The following is a 19840-nucleotide window of genomic DNA, read 5'->3' on the forward strand; positions in this document are numbered from 1 at the left end:
AAAGAATGCTATGCTTCTGCTCCAGCTCTTGTGTATCAGCGATCGTTCGTTTCCAATTCTTTCGATACGAATGCAAATCCAATAAACGAACGGTTTTTTTTGGCAGGAAGGAAGATGAAGAAAAACACTCGATTTTTACAAAAAAAGCCCTTCAAAACCGCTTGCTACGAAGCAAATGCAACCAAACTTGCATAAGCATAACTGCTTTTTACTGCTGCTTTCCGGTGTCTGGTAGTAAATTTCCCTGCACACACACACACAAAAAGGGAACATTTCAACCGGATGAAGTCGAGCGTACACGCAACACTCGACAATACTCGGGATGAGCCGTGCTTGCGGTAGGTTATGTTGCCTTTGGCAGGCATTAGTAAGCAAACAGCAACAGCAGCGGTACCGCGCACAACGAGCAATGGCAAAGAATGCGATTAAACCCGTGCTGCTTCTTGCAGGATGCGGACCCTTGTGTACGAACCTCCAGAACCTGTGTCTGTGCAAATGGTTAAGAATACACATTTCACTCACACACACACAAAACGTTGTTCGAAAAAGAAAGCAAACAGACTGTGCGGACAAGCTTGCAACCTAAGGGAGGCGTTATGGTAGGGCAGACAAGCTGCATAAGCTTACTGCTGCACACTGGTGAGCGAATGGCTAAACTTGGCGCCCAAAAATGCTGAACTTTCTCGCCGTCTTGCATGTTGTGCGTTGAGGAAAATGATTCACAAATTCATGTTTTACATCAGCAGATCACTAAGTTCACAGAAAGAAAGAGAGGCATAAGCTTTAAATAATGCTTTACATTTACATGATGTTTAAAAACAAAAACAATTTAAAACTTACTTAATTCTAGGTTGCTAAAATTATAGAACTTGTAACATGGAATATTATTTTATATTCAGTCCCTTTTTTTAATGAAAACGTAGACATAGAAAGACAGAAGCTAACATTTTCCTTCGATTTGCAACATCAAAGCGCCTAAAAGTATGCAATATGTTTCACTTGTACGATATCACAAGGAAATTTGTTGTGAGCTCAGGCTGGTTGGGAGCTTTCACGTTTATTTTTTAAATAATTTCATAAAAACCTAATTGTCTATTACAAATCTCTCAATTTGTATGTCATCACTAATACGATACTTAAAAAATTATTTAAATCTATTTAACTCAATTATTGTTTGCATTATACTAGCATGTCATAACAATAATTTTTGCAGCAAATTAAGATAAATTTATTCACAATTTGATTTTATTTCCGTGATGAAAATACATAAAAAGACTGCTCTTCTCACCCATAAAAAACAAACACAATAATATTTATGACCACCATTTGGCTGCAACATGCCCCACAATGCAGCCACCCATAGGAGAGGATTTTTTGCCCCCTTGATCGCCATTTTTACAGTTTTCTTTCCATCCATCTGCTCCGTTTGCAAAAGAAACCCCCGTTCATCTCACTCCATCGTTCCCCACACACCAAAAACAAAAAACAAAAAACCCATTCCAAAATATCGCTGAAACGATGAAGGCCAGGTTATCGGTTGCTGGTCGAAATGTTCGAGGAGCGTGTAGCGAATATGCTACCGCAATGCCAATTCAAATTACTATTTCCCTTTCGCTGTTGCTCTTTGTTTCGGTCCTCTCCACTGCAGATGCAGCACTGGTGGATACAGAACACCAAGGAAGGTACGATCATGCGGAGAAGAAACAAGCCGCAAGCAAAACTCGACGAAAAACTGGCACAAAACCCTTGGAGATTTGTGCAACGAGATGCAACCATTCTTTCTCCACCCCACACCGTTTCGACTGATGCATTCCCCATTCGGCTAACTATCAACCAACGAACCGATCTGCCTTGTTGTTTCCTACTACGCCATTGATAAATTTTCCTGCTCCGGGAATGCCGGGCGGGAGAAAAGTGGAAAGGAAATGATGAAAATGCATACATGTGTGAATTTGGAATGCCGAAAGGAAAACACACTCACTGCGCTCACGTGGGAAAGGGTTTCGCCTTGGAGGTTTTACTGCAATCGTGTGTGTGTGTATTTCCGCGAAACCACTTCCCCCTCGCTCCCTCCCTCATCATCATCACCATTCCCCCTTGCGCTGGAAGGGTGAGAAACAATATTGCAGTACATCACCGCAGACAGCAATTCTTCTCGCCGCAGAGTGAAAATGTTTCCCTGTTTTTCGGGTGGTTTTGCTGCTTCGCACGCCCATCCCGGACGCGGTCATACATACCACACGATCCACATTCTTGCCACGGTGTGAGTTATGTGCATTGTTGGATCTCCCTTTCCCCTCCATTCCCACTTCCCATGTTTGCTTGTCGTGTCGTTCTGTCCGTTTGCTCATTTTGTTGCAATTCCTCCCGGGAGTCTTCGCGCGGGACTCCATTAGCTTTCTCTCCGATACTACTCTTCTGTGTGTGTATGGGTATTTGGTGCTTTTTTTACTTCTGTTCCTTCCTTTGCTCTCATTACTGAATGAATGGCAAGCGCAGTGTAGAAGCACAAAGCTCCGGCGCAGTGATATGTTGCTGATATTTGGCCTAACACACACACACAACACAAACACACGGCGGAAAGCAGGCAAGAAGGGGAAGCATTCAGCATGCACGGGAGCATCCGGGAAACCGGGAATTCATTCCCCCGGAACAATAATTGCAAACGTGTGTTCGTTCATTTCCCGGGGTTTTCGTTCGTTACGGACCAACCGAACCGCCCCCGCGTGTGGGTCCCTTGAGGACAGTGAGCACACAGTGCTACGAATCGGTAATTCAGCAAGGTGTGCAGAATGGATTATTTTTGGTATGTATGTGTGTGTATGTATGTATTACTCCCTGGATGCTGTCCCAGTTTCCCATCATACACACAACCGTATGGGTATATATTCCCATTTTTTGTCATTTTATTTGTCAGATGATACACTGAATGGTTGTTTCGTGTTTGTGCAGGTGTTTTTTTGTGCTCCACGCTACGGAACGATCCCCTCCTCTACAGCAATAAACTTCCGCACTACATTGCCCATCAGGCTGGCAATTTGGTTGGGTAAGGGTTTTTTTTTACCAAACGGATGCATAATTTGTGGACCAATACTGCTGAAGGTTGCTGAAAATTTGTCCACAGAATTTTTAATAGTGGGAGATGAATAGCGTTTCCTCCGCCCCGTTTATTTTATTTCCAATGAGGTATTAAAACGATTGTCAATCGATTGGGCTCAGGCATCATATTGCTGTGCCATAATGGAAATGGTGCAACGGTTATATCACCTTTCGTGTAACGAGAAACTAACCGGCAACTAACAAACCCACAATGTTTGAGAAGGACCAGATTAGTGGTGGGTTACAAAACGGTCGTTTAAATGAATACATTAACTATCATTGGTGTACACTGCCGATCAAAAGTAATTATGACTATTCTAAAACAATTACTAGAAGGTTTGTTGTACAACGCTTACTGCATTTGACATATAAAACCTTCAAAGAGTTTAAAATTGAATGTTTTAAATCCATGGAGCACCAGAGTGGTAAAGTTTATTGAGAACCATTACTGTGGCACCGATCTGGAACCGACCACAAACCCATACCAATCCTAGTATTGATCTACAATGCATACAAGTCCTGATCTTGATCCCATTCATATCTCGAAACTGGTCCTGACCCTATTCCGGTTCTCTAATTGATATAAAACCAGTATCGATCGAGGAAGTTTGCATGCAGTACTCGTACCGACATTCGAACAGATCGTCAACCTTTACTGTTTGTTGAACTGTTGCTAGATCCATAGCGGTCCTGGAGTTGATTCAGAACTTGTATCGGTCCGGGAACTGATCACAAACTCATACAGGTTTTGGAAGTCATCTCTAATTTCTACTGACGTTGGGGAAGTTGCAACATCCACATGGGTCCTGCAACCGATTCCAAACCAAAATTGATGAAGGAATTGATTCTGATATCATACCACTATTTCTAATAATTCAGAACTTATATCGTTTTAAGAACTGATACTGAACCCATGCTTGTCCTTGAACAGATTTCGATCCTTTATTGGTCTAGAGACAGGACCCGAACCCATACCATAACCTTGAGAATGTTGCTGTACCTATATGGGTCCAAAAAACTAGTCACGAATCAATATTTACCCTATTGCTTCTGCACAGGCCCTAAAACTCATACAGAACTCATACCAATCCTGGAACTTATCATCAACCCATAGAGGTCTTGTAATTAATGCTGTACTCCTATCAATCCTGTGCCGTCTGCCAATGACGTGCAGATAGGTGAACGCACTTTTGAAGGTGTCCAGGAATTCACCTATCTCTCGTCAAAGGTCAGCAATGACCACAGCATGATAGCTGAGCTGAGGCTGCCAACTGGTCTTTTTACAGCCTGAAAAAGCAGTTCACCTCAAAGAACCTTTCGCGACGGACGAAGCTGGGACTATATAATACCTATATAGTACCAGCACTCACATACGCCTCTGAAACATGGACACTGTCCAAATCTGACGAAACCCTCTTAGCCGCGTTCGAGAGGAAGATGCTCAGAAGCATCTTTGGCCCCGTATGTGTGAAAGGACAATGGAGGAGCCGTTATAACGACTAGCTATACGAGATGTACGGTGATCTCACTGTCGTGCAGCGTATCAAGCTAGCCAGGCTCCGGTGTACGCATCACAGCCCGTAAGTCGTTTTAGGCCGTCTACAAGGACAGAAGAGTCGTGGTAGGCCCGAATTGAGGTGGCAAGATAGCTTGGAGGCGTTCGCCATTGGGGTCGGGATAACGGAATGGTTTCGGACCTCATCCCTAGTTTATTCTGATTCAAAAACTGTACCTGTACCTGTCTCAATCAATGAACGACTTACAGACTTGTTCTGTACAGTTCCTACTTCGACCCAGTAAGTGCTGAGTAGCAGTTGTTTCAATCCATTTATCAAACAAAACGCGTGCCATTCTACGATCAAAGTTCTAATCAGCGAAATTCGTTTCAAATGCCCTACTCACAGCTCTGCTCATGATAGCTAATCAATCAGGTTCATCCTTCAACCATCACTCACCTATCTCTTCACCAAACAAAACAGCACACTTTAAGCTCTAATGGAGGCAAAAATCAATTATTACCTAAACTGAGCAGAATTTATGCCCCGCCAGTACTTTTCTTTCATCTCGTTTAAGGTACTTGAAGAAGAATAAATAACTTAATATCATGTTAGCGGAGGCTGATTGGCAGTGTGCGGGATTGATTCAAAAATTGATTTAAATACGATAAAGCAACTCACATTCTTCTTTCATAATTCCGGCCAAAGTGCCCGCATTTGCCCACTCTCTCTCCCACTCCTCTCGCTTTGTGTATGGAGCATTAAGCGTAGCGTGTTTAGAGAATTTCGCTTACTCAATGCTTTCGAGACAGCCGAGAAGCAGGTGAAAGCTTTTGGGCCCTCGTTCCCTAACCACCCAGGAAAAAGACGGCCTGATGTTGTGATTGGTATGAATTCTCGGCAGAAAAGATGATTGAGATCAGCTCGCCCAACCCAACCCAATGAAGCAGAAATGGGGCAAGCAACACCGTTTGGGATTGGCATCGAATGCTGAGCTTACCGAAATCAAAACACACACCAACACAAAAAGACACACACAACCACGAAATAAAAAAGCTCCCGCCAATGCTTTGTTTCTCGCTCGGGTCGCTCGGGTGTATGGCACGGTTGAAGAGTTTTCACCAATCACCATACCACCAAGTGGACCAAGCGGATCGAGAGCGGGGGGGTGTGGGAGGAACGAGTGTGGAATGGAAAGATAATGAAAATGTATATTTCCACTCGATTGCTACTGACGTCCGTGTGCCTCCCGTCCCGACGTCGGGCTGATCCTTACAACTCGGCTCGTCCCGTACTCCCCAGATCCCAAGGTCCCCGAGTCTCACGAGTACAAATGCTGGAAGTAAATTTTGTGTTCCAATACCGATGAAGAGCATGAGAAGAAGAGAGTAAAGAGAGTGGGAGAGAGAGAGGGAGAGAACAGGATAAACAGTGTGCACATGAGTGATCCGTATTTTTCCTCCAATTTTTTGCATCCCTGCTCTCCCCCCTTTTAGTCCCACCTTTGGTTCGTTCATCTCGCTGTCATGTGAAGAAGGCATCTACCTCCTGTGGCTTTCTTCCCCTTTTCCATTTCGTTGTTATCAATGTTCCCTCCGCGCCCCCAGTGCTGCTGCTTCCCGATTCGTGGCCATTTTTCAACACGATTTACCGAATTCCAAGTAGCGATACATTCAGAAGAGAGAGAGAGAGAGAGAGAGAGAGAGAGAGCGAGAGAAAGAGTGATACTGCCCCCTGACTTTCTTCCGGTGAACCGTCATGGTTCGGTTCAGTTGAGTTTGTTCGCTGGTTGATAAATAAACATTCGCGACATTAAGTACACCGGGTGGCAACCGAAGGCACACGAAGGCACTGTAAGCAGCAGTAAGAATGGGACAAAAGCAAAAGGAAGCACACCAAGACTCATCGCGGCAGTTTGGAGAGAGTTTAGCTGACGGTGGTCCGAGGTAAACCGAAAGCACAGCACCACATGACTTTAGCCCTTTAGATGGCTGTCGTGCCGGTTTGGTTTCGGGGTACCGAGGGGAAATTGTTTTTCACCGCTTGTCGAACGGTTGTCCAGCTTGCCCCGGCAGACCTTCACGATGGTAACCCTTCCGGGAATGCGCTCCTGTGCAGGAAATGGAGCAGTTCAAGGGGAAGGCAAGAACACGTTGTGTGTGTTCAGAGTCGTTCGTTCGGTTTTAGCCCGTGCGCTGCAGTTCACAATCCCGACGTAACCGGAAATGAAAATAAAACTCCCAAACCCCCCCCCCCCCTCCCCAGTGAAATGCACACAAGCGTACACGCTGGCAAAGCGAACAAACACACACACACACACACACACACACACACACACACACACACACACACACACACACGGCGACGACGATAGGCGACCCACCTTGGGAGACGATGTCAAGAAAAGCGGAACCCAAAGTTCCCGGTGCGCCTGTTTGCAAGTGAAGTTTAAATTACCTTGACAGATGCTGTCACCGTGGATGTTTCGCTGAAGTACAGCTGATGACCGGAAGCCTTCCCGCACCAGGACCCGCCGGTGAATGGGCGTCCCAGTTCGCTGAGCTGTGAGGGAGAGAAAGGGGAAAGAAAATAGATAAAGAGTTTAATACGAGTGTTTGGCAGAGTTTCCTGAAGGGAAGGGGAACAGTTGCTAGTGAACGCAAAAAAACGCGCCTTAGCAGCAGGTTGATCGTGTTTTATTGAATTTTGGAAGAGGAAAAAGAGAAAGAGAGAGAGAGAAAGAGCAAGGGAACGATCGAATGTACCCTATGTTACGTTACTGTCAGACATTGATTGATGCATGGGCACACGTTTTGGGGAAATTTATTTGCCCGTTTCATGGAACAGAAAAAAAGCAACCGATTGGAACCGGGAAAAAAGGATTGGGAAACGCTACCAGCATTGGAGTCATCTTCGGCAGTTTGATTGTTTGAGTGACAGGCGCTGGCGCAAAACACAACCCGAGCGGTCAGGAGCATCATGATTGAGGGACGATGCATATGACATGGGGATGTTGCGTTTCTGTGGCAGTGGGGGTCTTCTGTTTTATGTAAATTCGTTGAACAATCGAATCATGAATTATACCCGATTAGTTCTGGGCAAGGACAGTCCAAAGCTAACAAGCGAAATGAAACTGCAATTCCAGCGTTTGTTTCAAACTTGCCAGCTCCATAAATTGCGCCACACCAGCCACGCACTAACTCAGCTGCTCACTCGAACCACTAATCCAGCGTAATAGTATCGTTGCCTTCTGCAAAAATCAACCAAGTCCGCTTAAATCCTATTTCTATTGCCCACAGAGGCAGCAAAACGAGCCAAACAAACCACAGGTCCCGCTGTCTGGACGGTGGGCGCATCTGTGGCTGCTCCGATTTTCTAGCTGCCAGCATTATGCCAAGGAAGAGCAAGGAAAAAAAAACATTGATAGGCTAGTCGGCAGGTCTGTCGGGGTTGGATCGGTCCGGAGTGGATCGGTCCGTTTTTGGCCCGGCCCGGCTAAACAAACTTCACAAGAGTTTAGCCGTCTGCGAATGTGAGTAGTAGTCTCCTTTTTATCAGGATCAGGCTTAAGGAAGGAAGGGAAAACACTTGCGCAAAGGAAGTGGCCTGGAAGGAGGGCAGCTCCCCCTGTCCGCTCGGACGCAAACGAATGTAAGCAATAACATGTAAAACTTTCCTCCGTTGGCAATTGCAATTGGTTCGAGTGATGCTTGGGCTTAGGTAGTTCCGGGGGTGTATGTGTGTGTGCCGTGGCACTGTGTTGGCAAAGCGTTACACTCGAGCGTGCACTGTCGAGCAGCAAAGTTTTGTCAGCTTGCGATAAGGCTGAGCGACGACTGGCTGCAGTGTCGGATGAACGATTGGCCCTCGGTCCGGATTGGTCCGGCACTTTGCTGCACCGGAGTGCGCGTACTTTTTGGCATCGATACAGTCCGCTTGCACTGTCTGTGTGTGCCGGAGTACTTACGAAGCTAATTGAGTTGTCAGCTACATGTCTGGTTTGAGGCGATGAGAGCAGAGAGAGTGGGAGGGAAAGAGAAAGCTGAGCTTGAAAGTTTTAATCTACTGCTGCAAACAAAACGCCGTTTTACCGTGTGCATCAATTTATGGAGTTGATAAGTTTAAATCTCCTGCTAAGAAGTGTGCTATTGTAAACTCTGATAAATGGGGCAAGCTTTTGCCAGCTGTAACGTTGAATCAAAGGGGTAAGTTATGTTTTAATTTGGAAGTTTAGTTCCTCTACCCTTAAATGTGTTTGACGACCTTAAGAGATTAGCAAATAATGGAAGTTCTATATTATGATGTTTTTATGACAATTCTTATTCCAAACTAGACCAATAATGTTATTCGCAGCTCAACCTTTTACTCTTACCTGCATAAAGCCTTCCGGACAGCCTGGCAAATCGCCGCCGCTGGTAAGGCTCGCGTCACTCGAATCCATGTCCGGGTCGATCAGCCCTTCGTCGAACCGGCCGACGGTGAATTTGTCGAATATGATCTGCAAAGGAAGGAAATCAAAGCAACAAATTTTAGTTTGTTTTGTCCCCAAAAGAAACATTTCACAATCGACACATGTTTCATGAGGAGCCATATCCCTTTTATTATCATTTTATCCAGGCTCCCGTTTGCAAAAACGTTCCCAAGCAAAACAATCGCCTTCGGTGTGTGCCAGTTAGCATGCCGTAGCAACTGTGTGCGATGAGAGCGATGAAATTTCTGCGTGTCAGAAGCATCTCCGAAGAATGTCAGTTTAATTTATGCCCTTAGCCCCCAACACAATCACCTACCCCCGCATCATCTTCCTCCAAGACAGGGAAACAGTTCCAGCCAAGGAAGATTGTCAGTACAAGGTGGTTCCATGTCCTGGTACGAGCACAAACGAGCTTTGGCGGTGGCAGTGGGAAAGCAGCACGTTTAATCTTTTCATCGTACATATCTTAAAAGGATCTTCAATCAATGGACCTCGCCGTACTGCGTGCTGTTGTTGCTGGGCGGTTTTGGAATAATAAAGCAAAACACACACACAGGGCACGTGTGTGCCAGTGCTCCGGATGCGTCTTGGTCTTGTGTGAATGGTGAAACCCGCACCTGTCAATACATTGCGAACGTTATTGGGGAAGGTGTACATGACAAGAAAGGTCCACCATCTCATAGAGCGTGTGTGTGTGAGAGAGAGAAGAAGATAAAGGGCTTTGTTTTTCTTGTGCTTTTGCTTTTATATATCTTCTTTTCCCATGTCCCAGCGTCTTTGTAGGCCAAGGCTCGTCAAATTAAATCTGACTTCTAAAAAACAAAGGGAAATGGCAAACAGGGAAAACACTGGACTCCTTTGTCTCTCTCTCTCTCTCTCTCTCTCTCTCTCTCTCTCTCTCTCTCTCGATGTATGTTTGTGTGTTGAGTACGGGTTGCAACACTGTGATTAGGGCTCAATCCTCAGACCGCCCAGCTCAACAATGGCCCGGCTTTACGAGGGCACAGTTGTTGATAAAACAAAAACGTTAGCTTTTCTTGCCCGTTGACGAGTTCCTCGAAGGACTTTCCTTCCTTGCTGACGGATGCAATGTCCCGATGTTCATCATCGTGAGCTGCGGAGTATGAAAGGAAAACAGTACCCATTCTTGTGCTACAGCGCGATAAGCTTACTTTGCGGCTGGCTGGGGAGGCTTTTTTTCCCACGCTGGAAAGAAAGTTACGCTCTGTGTGGCATCGAACTCACTGCCCCGCATACATTCGTGTGCACAATAAAAACAAAAAGAAAAACCCCCCCGAACAAGAAAGACAAGTTGAAGGAAATAAAACTGTCAACCGAAGCTCTGCTGGGCCGTGTGGGTAGTGGGTGTAGAAAAACGCTTAAGCGCCATCGGTTATCCGACCCTCTGGACTCCCATCCCAAAAACAGCACCAATCGCACAGCAAAACCTTCAACGCATGAAGGACAAAAACCCGGACACCATTTGACCCAACGAATCCTTCTCCACTGACCGGCCACTGAGCTGTCAGGGCAAGCGGTTGGGCCGTATCATCATTAACTTCCCTCCCAGCCGCCTTGGAAGAAACCAGAACAGAGCGCAAAGAAGTGGCACAAGATGCTGGTCCCACACCAGCCCTCACTCAGAACGTCTCAACGTCCTGTCCTTCCGCAAATAACAGAGGGCAACTAATTTTGTACCCCAAACTGCCCATGCTGAAAGAAAGCAGCAGTAGCAGCAGCAGCAGCACTAGCAGCCGTCACTCAATGGTTTGAGCGTGATGATTTTCCTTAGTTTTTGCACCACTGGGACCGGAGCACGGGAAGCAGGCGCAAAAAGCAGGTCAACGAGCGAGCAAAGCGAGGCGCCGGCGAAACAATGGCAAGGCTGGTGCAGATTGTGGAAGATTATTATAAGACGATCGTGTTGCTTTAGGCATGGGACGCACCTTTTGGGTGTGGTGAGCTGGTACAAAACAGGGAAAGTTGATTAGAGGTAGATCGTAATAGGAACGGTGGACATTCTCTTCTAACTTTCTATTCCCTTTAGGAGCATCCCCGCTCGGAGCGAAGACTTCCTCCTGTGCGCCTTGCCTTGGGCCTATTGTTTTGTTCGCAGTGTGCACGTGCCTTTGGAGTTGGAGACAGTAAACCAGTAGGCAGTAAAAACACAGCACAGGGGAAAGAAAAAACGCACCCTCCCAGGGACGTTATTATTAAAATCCCTTAAAAAGAGAATGGCCAGAGTTTGCCATACCACACCACGCCAAGTCGGACGGAACACTCACTCATTCATGTAGCTTCCTCGGGCCTTCGAATTCCTGGAACTGCTGAACCGTGTCTTGAGCGTCTTGGCTTCGCGATGGTGTTGTGGTGTGCTATTTCCGTACCATGGTTTGACTCCTGTTTTGCCTATTCTTACCGACACGAAGGAAGCGGTACCGAGCAAATACACACTCGAGATGAATGAACGATCCACCCTCAACTGCCAACCCAGCTTGGTGCTGAGGGCATCCTTACAGCAACACTCCAAACCAAACACAACAAACCCCCGTGCGAACAAACAAACAAACAAACAAAGGCCAGCAGCTTCCCCAAGCAGGCATACACATACACAAATTCTACAACAGCGTAATAAAACAACAAAGGCGGCGTTGGGGTTTTTTTGAGGAAAAGTTGGCCCTGGAAAAACGGCACTGTGAGCAGGCACTCCTTCCCGTTAGGTCATTTGGGATGTTTTTTTTTTTGACACGGGAACAGAAGCGCCATCTGGTAGCACATGGTAGCTGGTTTGTATTTTTTTTTCTCAAAGCACAGAACGGAAGCTTTCGGAATGTTAGACATCATCTTAAAACATCAGTAATAACGTCCAGAGGACCAAAAAACTGTGATGAGTTGCACCTGAGCCGTCTGTCCCAAAATATACATAAATCCAACCGAGAACTGCGCAGCAGCTGAACTGAGCAGTAATTAATTAAGCGCAAGTAACGGGTAAGTGTTTGCTCGCGTGCCAACAACCGAACCACTCAACCGTTCCGGGGTCACGTTCACCGCTGTCAGCAGGGTTAAAATGGGATAGTTTAGGCAAGGTTGTTTCACCCCCAAGCACCAAGCAACAATACAGCACTATGGCCGGGGTTCATAAAACATTGCCCCGAAATTCCGAAACACTGAACGCCTCCCTGACTCTGATTAATGAGCGACAGCGCACAAAGTGTCACATGCCGTGGGGAGACGGGCAACTCTCACCTTCACCATTGGACGGTGGATAGTTTCTTCGATGATGTAACCGAATAGTCGTACCGTCGTCACCAGTGCCGTTGTCGTTGTTGCTGACCGAATGCTGACTGTTTGTTTGAATGGTGAATGTTGATTTCGTCCGCCCAACTATTACCGATGATCACGAGCGAAGGAAAAGAAATCACGGAGCGAGCGAGCGAGCGGGAAGGACATTATTTATCATCCACATTGCGTGCCAGTCCCTAGCCCGGTCGCGTGGGTAGTGTTCGTAATCTTCCTTCTGATATTAGTGCACAAACACACACACGTACATACACACAGTTCAGTCCAAAGCTTTTGATGCTAAACGTTTGTGGCAGATACTTAGCGATAATGAGTGCAGCACGCGTTTCATCAGCTAATTAGCTAAATTTAGATAAATAGACACAGACTAGAAGGGTCGAGCAAACGGTGTTGCGACACTCTTTGGGTTGGGTAAAACGGGAACGGGTTCACCGAAGGGGGCGTGTTGAGAAGAAAAATGAGTGTCAAAGTTGTTAGTGCTGACCCATTGTTACCTTTTTTGCCAAGGGTCGGCCTGGGCCTGATTGTCCGAGGGTTTTGATAAATTAGGCAACAAGCACCTAATCCTAGCAGACGGCTAACTTTTCAATGAATGTGTTTCTTTTTTTCGGGGCGTTAAAAAGCGTTATTGAGTGTATGCGGAGTGTTTCTTTCCTGTGCAAATAAGATTACTATTGAATGAATGAAAAATTTGAAAAAATCAACTATTTAGATGCAGCAAGTAAGTCACGTATACTTGACACTAAAAAGAAATATGTTATTTTTTGGATATATATATTAGTGTCACCTTTTACCTGCCAGAGGGCGCTACCATACCATAGTATCTTAGTACTGGAAATCATTTATCTTTCATTACTGTCTTTACAGTGGTTGTCACCAAATTTTGGCTTTAATCCACCAATTTTTGTCTTTAAGGCAACAATTCTTGACAACGTGTCACAATTGTTGACTGTTAGTCAATTGCTTTATTTACAATTTTTAACGTAATGTCTTAAACTGTGTACAGTCTACGCTCGGTAATCCGCACCTTTTTCTTCCGCACGCTTGATAATCCGCAACGAAAGATAAATATCTTTCTTTTTTTTTTAAATTACAAGGCTTCTATGTAAAACACGAAAATGTATGATATATTGACGGTTTTTCTAGAGTTCTCATAGCTGCGCTTGACTCATTCTTATGGGAAATCAACTTTTTATGATGAACATTGGACTCCACGGCCCGGTTTTGGACAGACGCATTGAAAATTCCCATTGGATTTATCCAAAAAGGGTGCTATAGAGTCCAGTTCCTTTCACATAAAGTTCATTTTGTTTAAGAAACAGTCTTGAAAGTATCCCACTTTAAAGTCTTGAAAGCACGAGAACCACTGAAAAACACTGTTTAATTAACTCATGAACCAAGGCAAACATGAGAAGTTTAAAAAAGCACCTCAAAACGTCATTCGATAATCCGCACTCAATCAAGTGTGGATTACCGATGGTATACTGTATTCCAAAATGATTGAAATTTATGTAAGTGTTTAATCAAGCCGGTCTTGTGGTACAGTCGTCAACATGCCCGTCATGGCTTCAGGCCCTGAATGGACCGTGCCGCCATACGTAGGACTGACTATCCTGCTATGGGAGGAATCAATAAGTCACTGAAAGCCAAGCCCACAAGTAGTGCTCACACAGCTCACCTTGACCGAAAACGGACAAAGAAGAAGAAGTAGCAGATTAATATGATCATTGATGTAGTTTAAAATATAACAATTGTTATGCCAATTTTGGAAGTTTGAATGGAGTGAAGAAAGTTGCCTGTACTATGAGGTATAAACCATGACTCTAGAATTAGTTGAATTTCATTATCTTATTCACAACAAAGCAATAAAATTATATGGCTTCTATATTGTAATTGTGATATCAAATTTCAGTTGCCATAAATCTGCTCAAATAGCTTGCGATGAGTTTGCTTCCTACATGATTCCTACAAGAGTAATTAAAATGTAGATAAACTGACAAAAATAGGTGCGTTAGAGCCAAAAAAGGATGCACATTTTCAAAAATTGATGCTTTAGAGCAGAGGTCTTCAAACTACGGTCCGCGGGCCGCTTGTGGCCCTCGAGAGTCTATTACACGGCCCGTGACGATTTTGTAAAGGTTAAAATGTTTTGTTAATTATTGTGACTATTTTTAAAGAATATGTAACTGTTGACCATGCTTAAATAAAAGGAAACTATATAAGTTTTGTATATTATGTTAGTATTTTCTCACAAAGACGAAATTTAAACGTTAGCACTAGCTACAGACAACGGAAAAATGGCCCTCAAAACCATTATATGTGAAGCAATGCCACCCGCGAACTGAAAAGTTGGGAGACCCCTGCTTTAGAGTAAACATTTGGCAGCAACGACTGTATTTAAAGGGAAAAGCACATCATCTCACCAAACCGTCCTCTGAGTGGAATCCATCCCAACTATTCGCAGCACAAAATATCCCTTCATTTCTCAACACTTTTCATATTAAAATAGTTCCAAACTATGCTCATTACTAGCGCGCCTCTATTGTACTACGGAATGTTCTCGCTTAAATCGCTCGCACTTGCTAGGTTTTGCTGCTGGATGTTGGGTGAATGATAAGAATGCCACGATTGCCAGACACTGAATGATGCCCCAGTGCCAGTTATTTAATTAAGAGCCGTGCCAGTTACGGCCTGGCACGCACCGCCCAGGTATCGCAGGGAGCGATTTCAACCCGGGCGATTTGCGTAACCTGCCGATTGATTAGCAATTTAAATGCTGTCTATTCAGCGGGCCGAATTTACATATCATTCATTCCAAGGAATGAGCGTGGGCTATGTGCGCAAAACTCAGGGCGAGGGCGATAATGCCAAAAGACGGATTCACAGTCCCAGACCGCATCAGACCTTGATGGGTGCTTCATTTCGTTAGTCTCATCAACGCTGACGATAAGGTAGCGGGAAACAAAGCAGGATTTATTCGTTTCAATTGTTCTGGTTCAGCACATTGTTGTGTGCGCTGCTTTGAAGCTTCCCGCCTGGGGACGAAGGAGTTTGCCAAAGACGAACGAAAGTCGCGCTTGAAGACAGTGTCGTTCTTGATGTCCTTCTGGAAGGTCTGCGGGTCGCGTACGTTTCATTGTCTGTGTGTCTTTGATTCAGGAGACGCTAAAGGGTATCTCAGACCAGCGGGCATCATTCGGCACACTGATTGGCCACCGTTTGGAATGGAGCACACGACACACACACACAGAAAAGGTTCAACAAATCAACGACGGCGCTCTCTCTTTCTCGCTTCCCCATTTCAAGGAATGTTCACCGGAACTGGTTCACCACTCTATAAACGTCGTCTCACAAACTGGAACCGAAAACCGCTGGGTTGTCAGCAGAACAGCGTCAGCACATTGCTGACGCAAACGCACGCGAAGAAAGACACCATCGACACGGCACGAAAAGGAACTGCATTTAGAATTCACAGTGCCGCAATGCTGAAAAGATATCTTTCCCTTTTAACCTATCCGTTTGCTCCGGTTTGCTGTCAGCAGTACCTTTTTAGCCGTACCGCGTACCACCCATTGGGCCGTGGCCACTTTCCCCCCCCATTTTCCCGTTCTTTCGGGCCAGGGGTTTTGAAAATCTTCATTATGGCAAATCGCACGATTCACACACAAAGCGAAATCGCTTTTATCTGCTGTTTGTTTAATGCTCGAAGCAGTACCCCGAAGCTCCACAAAAACTCTCCTTCTCTTGCTCCCCCCGCCCACTGCTCCACTGCCGCAGGAACTGAACGAAACGGCAGCGTGTACAGTTAAGGCGGAAGTGAAAGCATGCTGAGCAGCGTGTGCTCGTCGCCCCATGCGCCACCACTTCAGGGAAGCTCTTGAAACAAATCATACGGCCGTTCCCGTACACTATGACCGCGCACGTGTGTGTGTGTGTAATGGAGAGAGAGAAGCAACAACAAAAAAAAAAGGCAAGGAAGAAGAACATTTCATCACAAGTCTCGTGCAGTGGTGGATGCTGGATTTTGCTTTGCTTTTGGGGGGATGAAAGCAAACCCCGAATCGACTTCCGGTTCCGTGCAGGAATCGATATTAGTTTTTTTTACGGAAACTGGAATCAAACGCTTTTCGGTTGGTTGTGCAAAGGTGAGGGCATCAAATTGGAATCGATATCGGTACAGCACATCATACCGATTGCTCATCAAGCCAGGGAAGTATTTGTGTTGAGCCTCTCTCGCTCACTCTGTGTGTGTGTGTGCTGGGGTTTTAGGATAAGGACGCAGTCGTCATCGTTGATTTTTTTGGCAGTCGCTTGAAGAGATGCTAGTTCACTTTGACGAAATAACGGCCGATGAGCTCTTTATATTGTTTGCCGCTCTTTACTGTTTGTTCGTGTGCAGGGCAGGAAGGCCCTGCAAGGCACGTGAGCTTTCAGTGTTAGTTGTAAAAGTACACATTATATCTAGCTTGTAGGCTACGTGCATAGATGGATTACTGTTTTTCTTATTTTTATTAGCGATAAAGACCTACTTAGTTCAGTTTTTATGTTTGCTTTTACTCTTACTTGTTTGTTATTTGAACAAAACTTTTTATAATTTAAAGTATAACCTAAAACACAGTTTTGCCACATGCAGCTTGTGTTAGTTGTTCTGTGATTTTCACAGCTTGTTATGGCGTGCAGTGCATTCAATGCGTGACCTCATAGGGTACCAGTTGCAAAAGCTTCTCATGGAACTCGAAACTGCTTTGGTACAATCACATAATAAATAAGGCACCATGTACTGAATAGCTTAATTGCGTGTTGCAACGCTCAGAGAGTAAGGAAGCAAAGGAGCAAAATTCTGCAGCAAATCTGATTCATATGAATCCTATCCTATAACTTCTTCAGATATAGTTTAGATAAGTTTACATAAAAAAAACATTGCATTAAAGTTTGTCGTCTTAAGACGAACCATTTTTCTTACTTTTACAGCTTCCTGCAAACATCAATTTTCTTGGAATGCCATAAAACTTGCTTTCACTGCAAGTGTTTCTGAGATTCTCTTCCCGCCAACTGTCCATCCGTTTTAATCGTGAGGCAACACTTCCACTAACGATTTGCTGCTTCTAAACGTACCATTGTAAAAATAATATTTCATCCCTCCAGCAGATAAATTAGTGATGACCTCCGTGAGCTTCAGCTTGCCGCTTTCCCGCCACGTGGTTTCAGCATCCCATCCCCTCCGTTGCAATGGCAAAACTTACCTGCACGATGTCACCCTGTTCGTGACCGGAAGCGGTAAACGTAAGATGGCAGAGAAATGGCAGTCGGTTCCACTGCGGTGGCGGTACCGTGAGCGTGTACGTTCGCCCTATATCACCGTAGTACGTCCGATTGCACACTGCCGTGGGAGAGAGAGAGTAAGAAAATAGTAGTGCGGTCAAGTAGAAACAGGTTGTATAAAAGTAAATGGCTGGTCGACGAACGAAAGGCTGCACCGGTGTAGGAAAATTATGTTGGCCAGGCAAAGTGGAAAGCAAAAAAAAGGATAGAAAGAGAACTATCAAAGCAAACACCCGGTGGCAGCGAAACTTTTCCTCGATCGATGGAGGCGCCAGGTAGCGCGTGAGCGATGGAGACGCCCGGTGGTTGGTAGAAAACAGAAACAACACGAGGGTAACCAGAGCCAGAAACAACACGGCGGCATCGTGGTTGGAGAATTAAATTTAATTTCTTTAAATGAAATGAGCTAGTTTTCCGGTGGTAAATGTTGTGGGTCGACCACGCAAGGGGCACCAAATGAATTCAGCCAACGTGTTGAAGCGCCTAGCCGTGACGTAAATTAATTAGCGCTCGTTGCAGGGCGAATCCAAAACGGGGTTTGCTTGTTGTAATTTTTTAATACCAATGTGGAAGAATTGTTTCTATTGGAGTTAAGTTTATAGAGCGAAAAAAGACAAACCTCTTTTTATTAATTTAATGCTCAGCTTAGCCATGTTAGCGCTTCTTCGTGGAATTAAAAACGCATTAAACAAGGAAACATGTTCAAAATGTTACAAAAAGAAACCATAAAACACGAAAAAAATTGAGCAACACATTCGTTTGATGGACTGTAGTGATGTTTGAATTCAGATGTTTGAATGTGTTGTGAAAAAAAACAACGTCCAAGCACGTTTCATACAAACAAGCATCCCAGTTTGTGATTTCTTACGCCAGAACAATGACCAAGACACTTGTCCCGTGTGTTTGCTGCACATACGAAAAGAAATACAGTACAATGGTTGCTGTCAGTCTCATACGCTACTATAACCGTAGGCATTACGATCGACGACATGGTTTCTGTTGAAGTTACACGACTCGTTAGTGATACGCTTGAAACATTTCCAAAATCCTCGCTACACTTGAATTGCTGAGTCGAATTTTACGTAGACATGTTTTCATAACAGTAACAAAAATACTAGCTGGCCTTTAGACTCCTTAGCGTCATAAAAAAAGAATCAATGTTCTAGCTAAACTTAAATTAAAAATGTATAAAAAACTCACTGCAAATGTATCTCATATGTTTTTTTGAATAATTGCAATTGCAAACGAACAGAAACTCACCTGTACACAGCTTCGGCTCGTCGCTGCCATCTCCACAATCATCCCGCCCGTCACAGTATTTGTCCAGCGGTACACAGCTGGCCCCGCCCTTGCACGGGTACTCGGAAATTTTGCACCCATAGCACACCCCCAGCAGCTTGAGGGCCAGCGCTGCCAGCAGCGAATACTGTATTGCTTTTATTATCATCTGGAACGAGAAACGCACAAAACACAGACACATTTACTTATGGAACGATTAATGAAAGCTAAGAATAATACCAGGAAACAGGGGGAGTTTATCCTAAACCTAATTAAAAACATAACGAGTTCTGAGAAGAATAAAAATCTAGACAAAATCAATATAATTCAATTGGATCGGTTAAGGGCAGGGCTTCAAAATCAATAAACGCTGATTGACGATGTTTTTGTTTGGAAACCTCAATTGTGTCAATTTTCTTCTACTCCTCCCTCCAGCTAACACTATTAACCAACACCAACGATACACACACGCACATGACACAACAAGCGTGACAAACACGGAATGCATTAGTTTGCATTCCTGCACAGCAAACTCCGGACCCATTTGGACTGAACATAATTAAATAAGCTCAAAACGCTCCCCAAGGTTCTATTTACCCGTGCGTCTGCCCTATGATCCGTGAGAAAACAAAGGCTGGACGCCAAATTTGATTATGGATTATAATTATCTAGCTAAAATGATTATTTTTTTGTTTTGGGAAATGACAAATTTGTGTCCCTGCTTTTCTTGCTATTTTTTAATGTGCTCTTTCGTCGTGGTGGTGGAGGGAAACAATTGTTTAATTTTAGCTTTTTCACCCTGCGTGGCGGGACACGGGGATACAGGCGCAAATGCGCTTCACTAACCGGGCGATAATTATGCTGCCGAGCACCA

General features: G+C 44.8%; 1 protein-coding gene across 1 annotated transcript in view; it reads right to left on the bottom strand.

Moving 5' to 3' along the window:
- LOC1276733 (uncharacterized) overlaps positions 1–19840 on the bottom strand; it is a 117518-nt gene that overhangs the window by 38539 nt on the left and 59139 nt on the right. Inside the window, exons 4-7 of the mRNA XM_061642553.1 lie at positions 18949–19135; positions 17610–17746; positions 8968–9093; positions 7053–7157 (exon numbers count right to left, since the gene is read on the bottom strand). Of these exons, the coding sequence (XP_061498537.1) occupies positions 7053–7157; positions 8968–9093; positions 17610–17746; positions 18949–19135 (555 nt within the window). The remainder of the gene's footprint in view (positions 1–7052; positions 7158–8967; positions 9094–17609; positions 17747–18948; positions 19136–19840) is intronic.

The sequence above is a fragment of the Anopheles gambiae genome, chromosome 2 (assembly GCF_943734735.2).
Source record: "Anopheles gambiae chromosome 2, idAnoGambNW_F1_1, whole genome shotgun sequence".
Classification (NCBI taxonomy): Eukaryota; Metazoa; Arthropoda; class Insecta; order Diptera; family Culicidae; genus Anopheles; species Anopheles gambiae.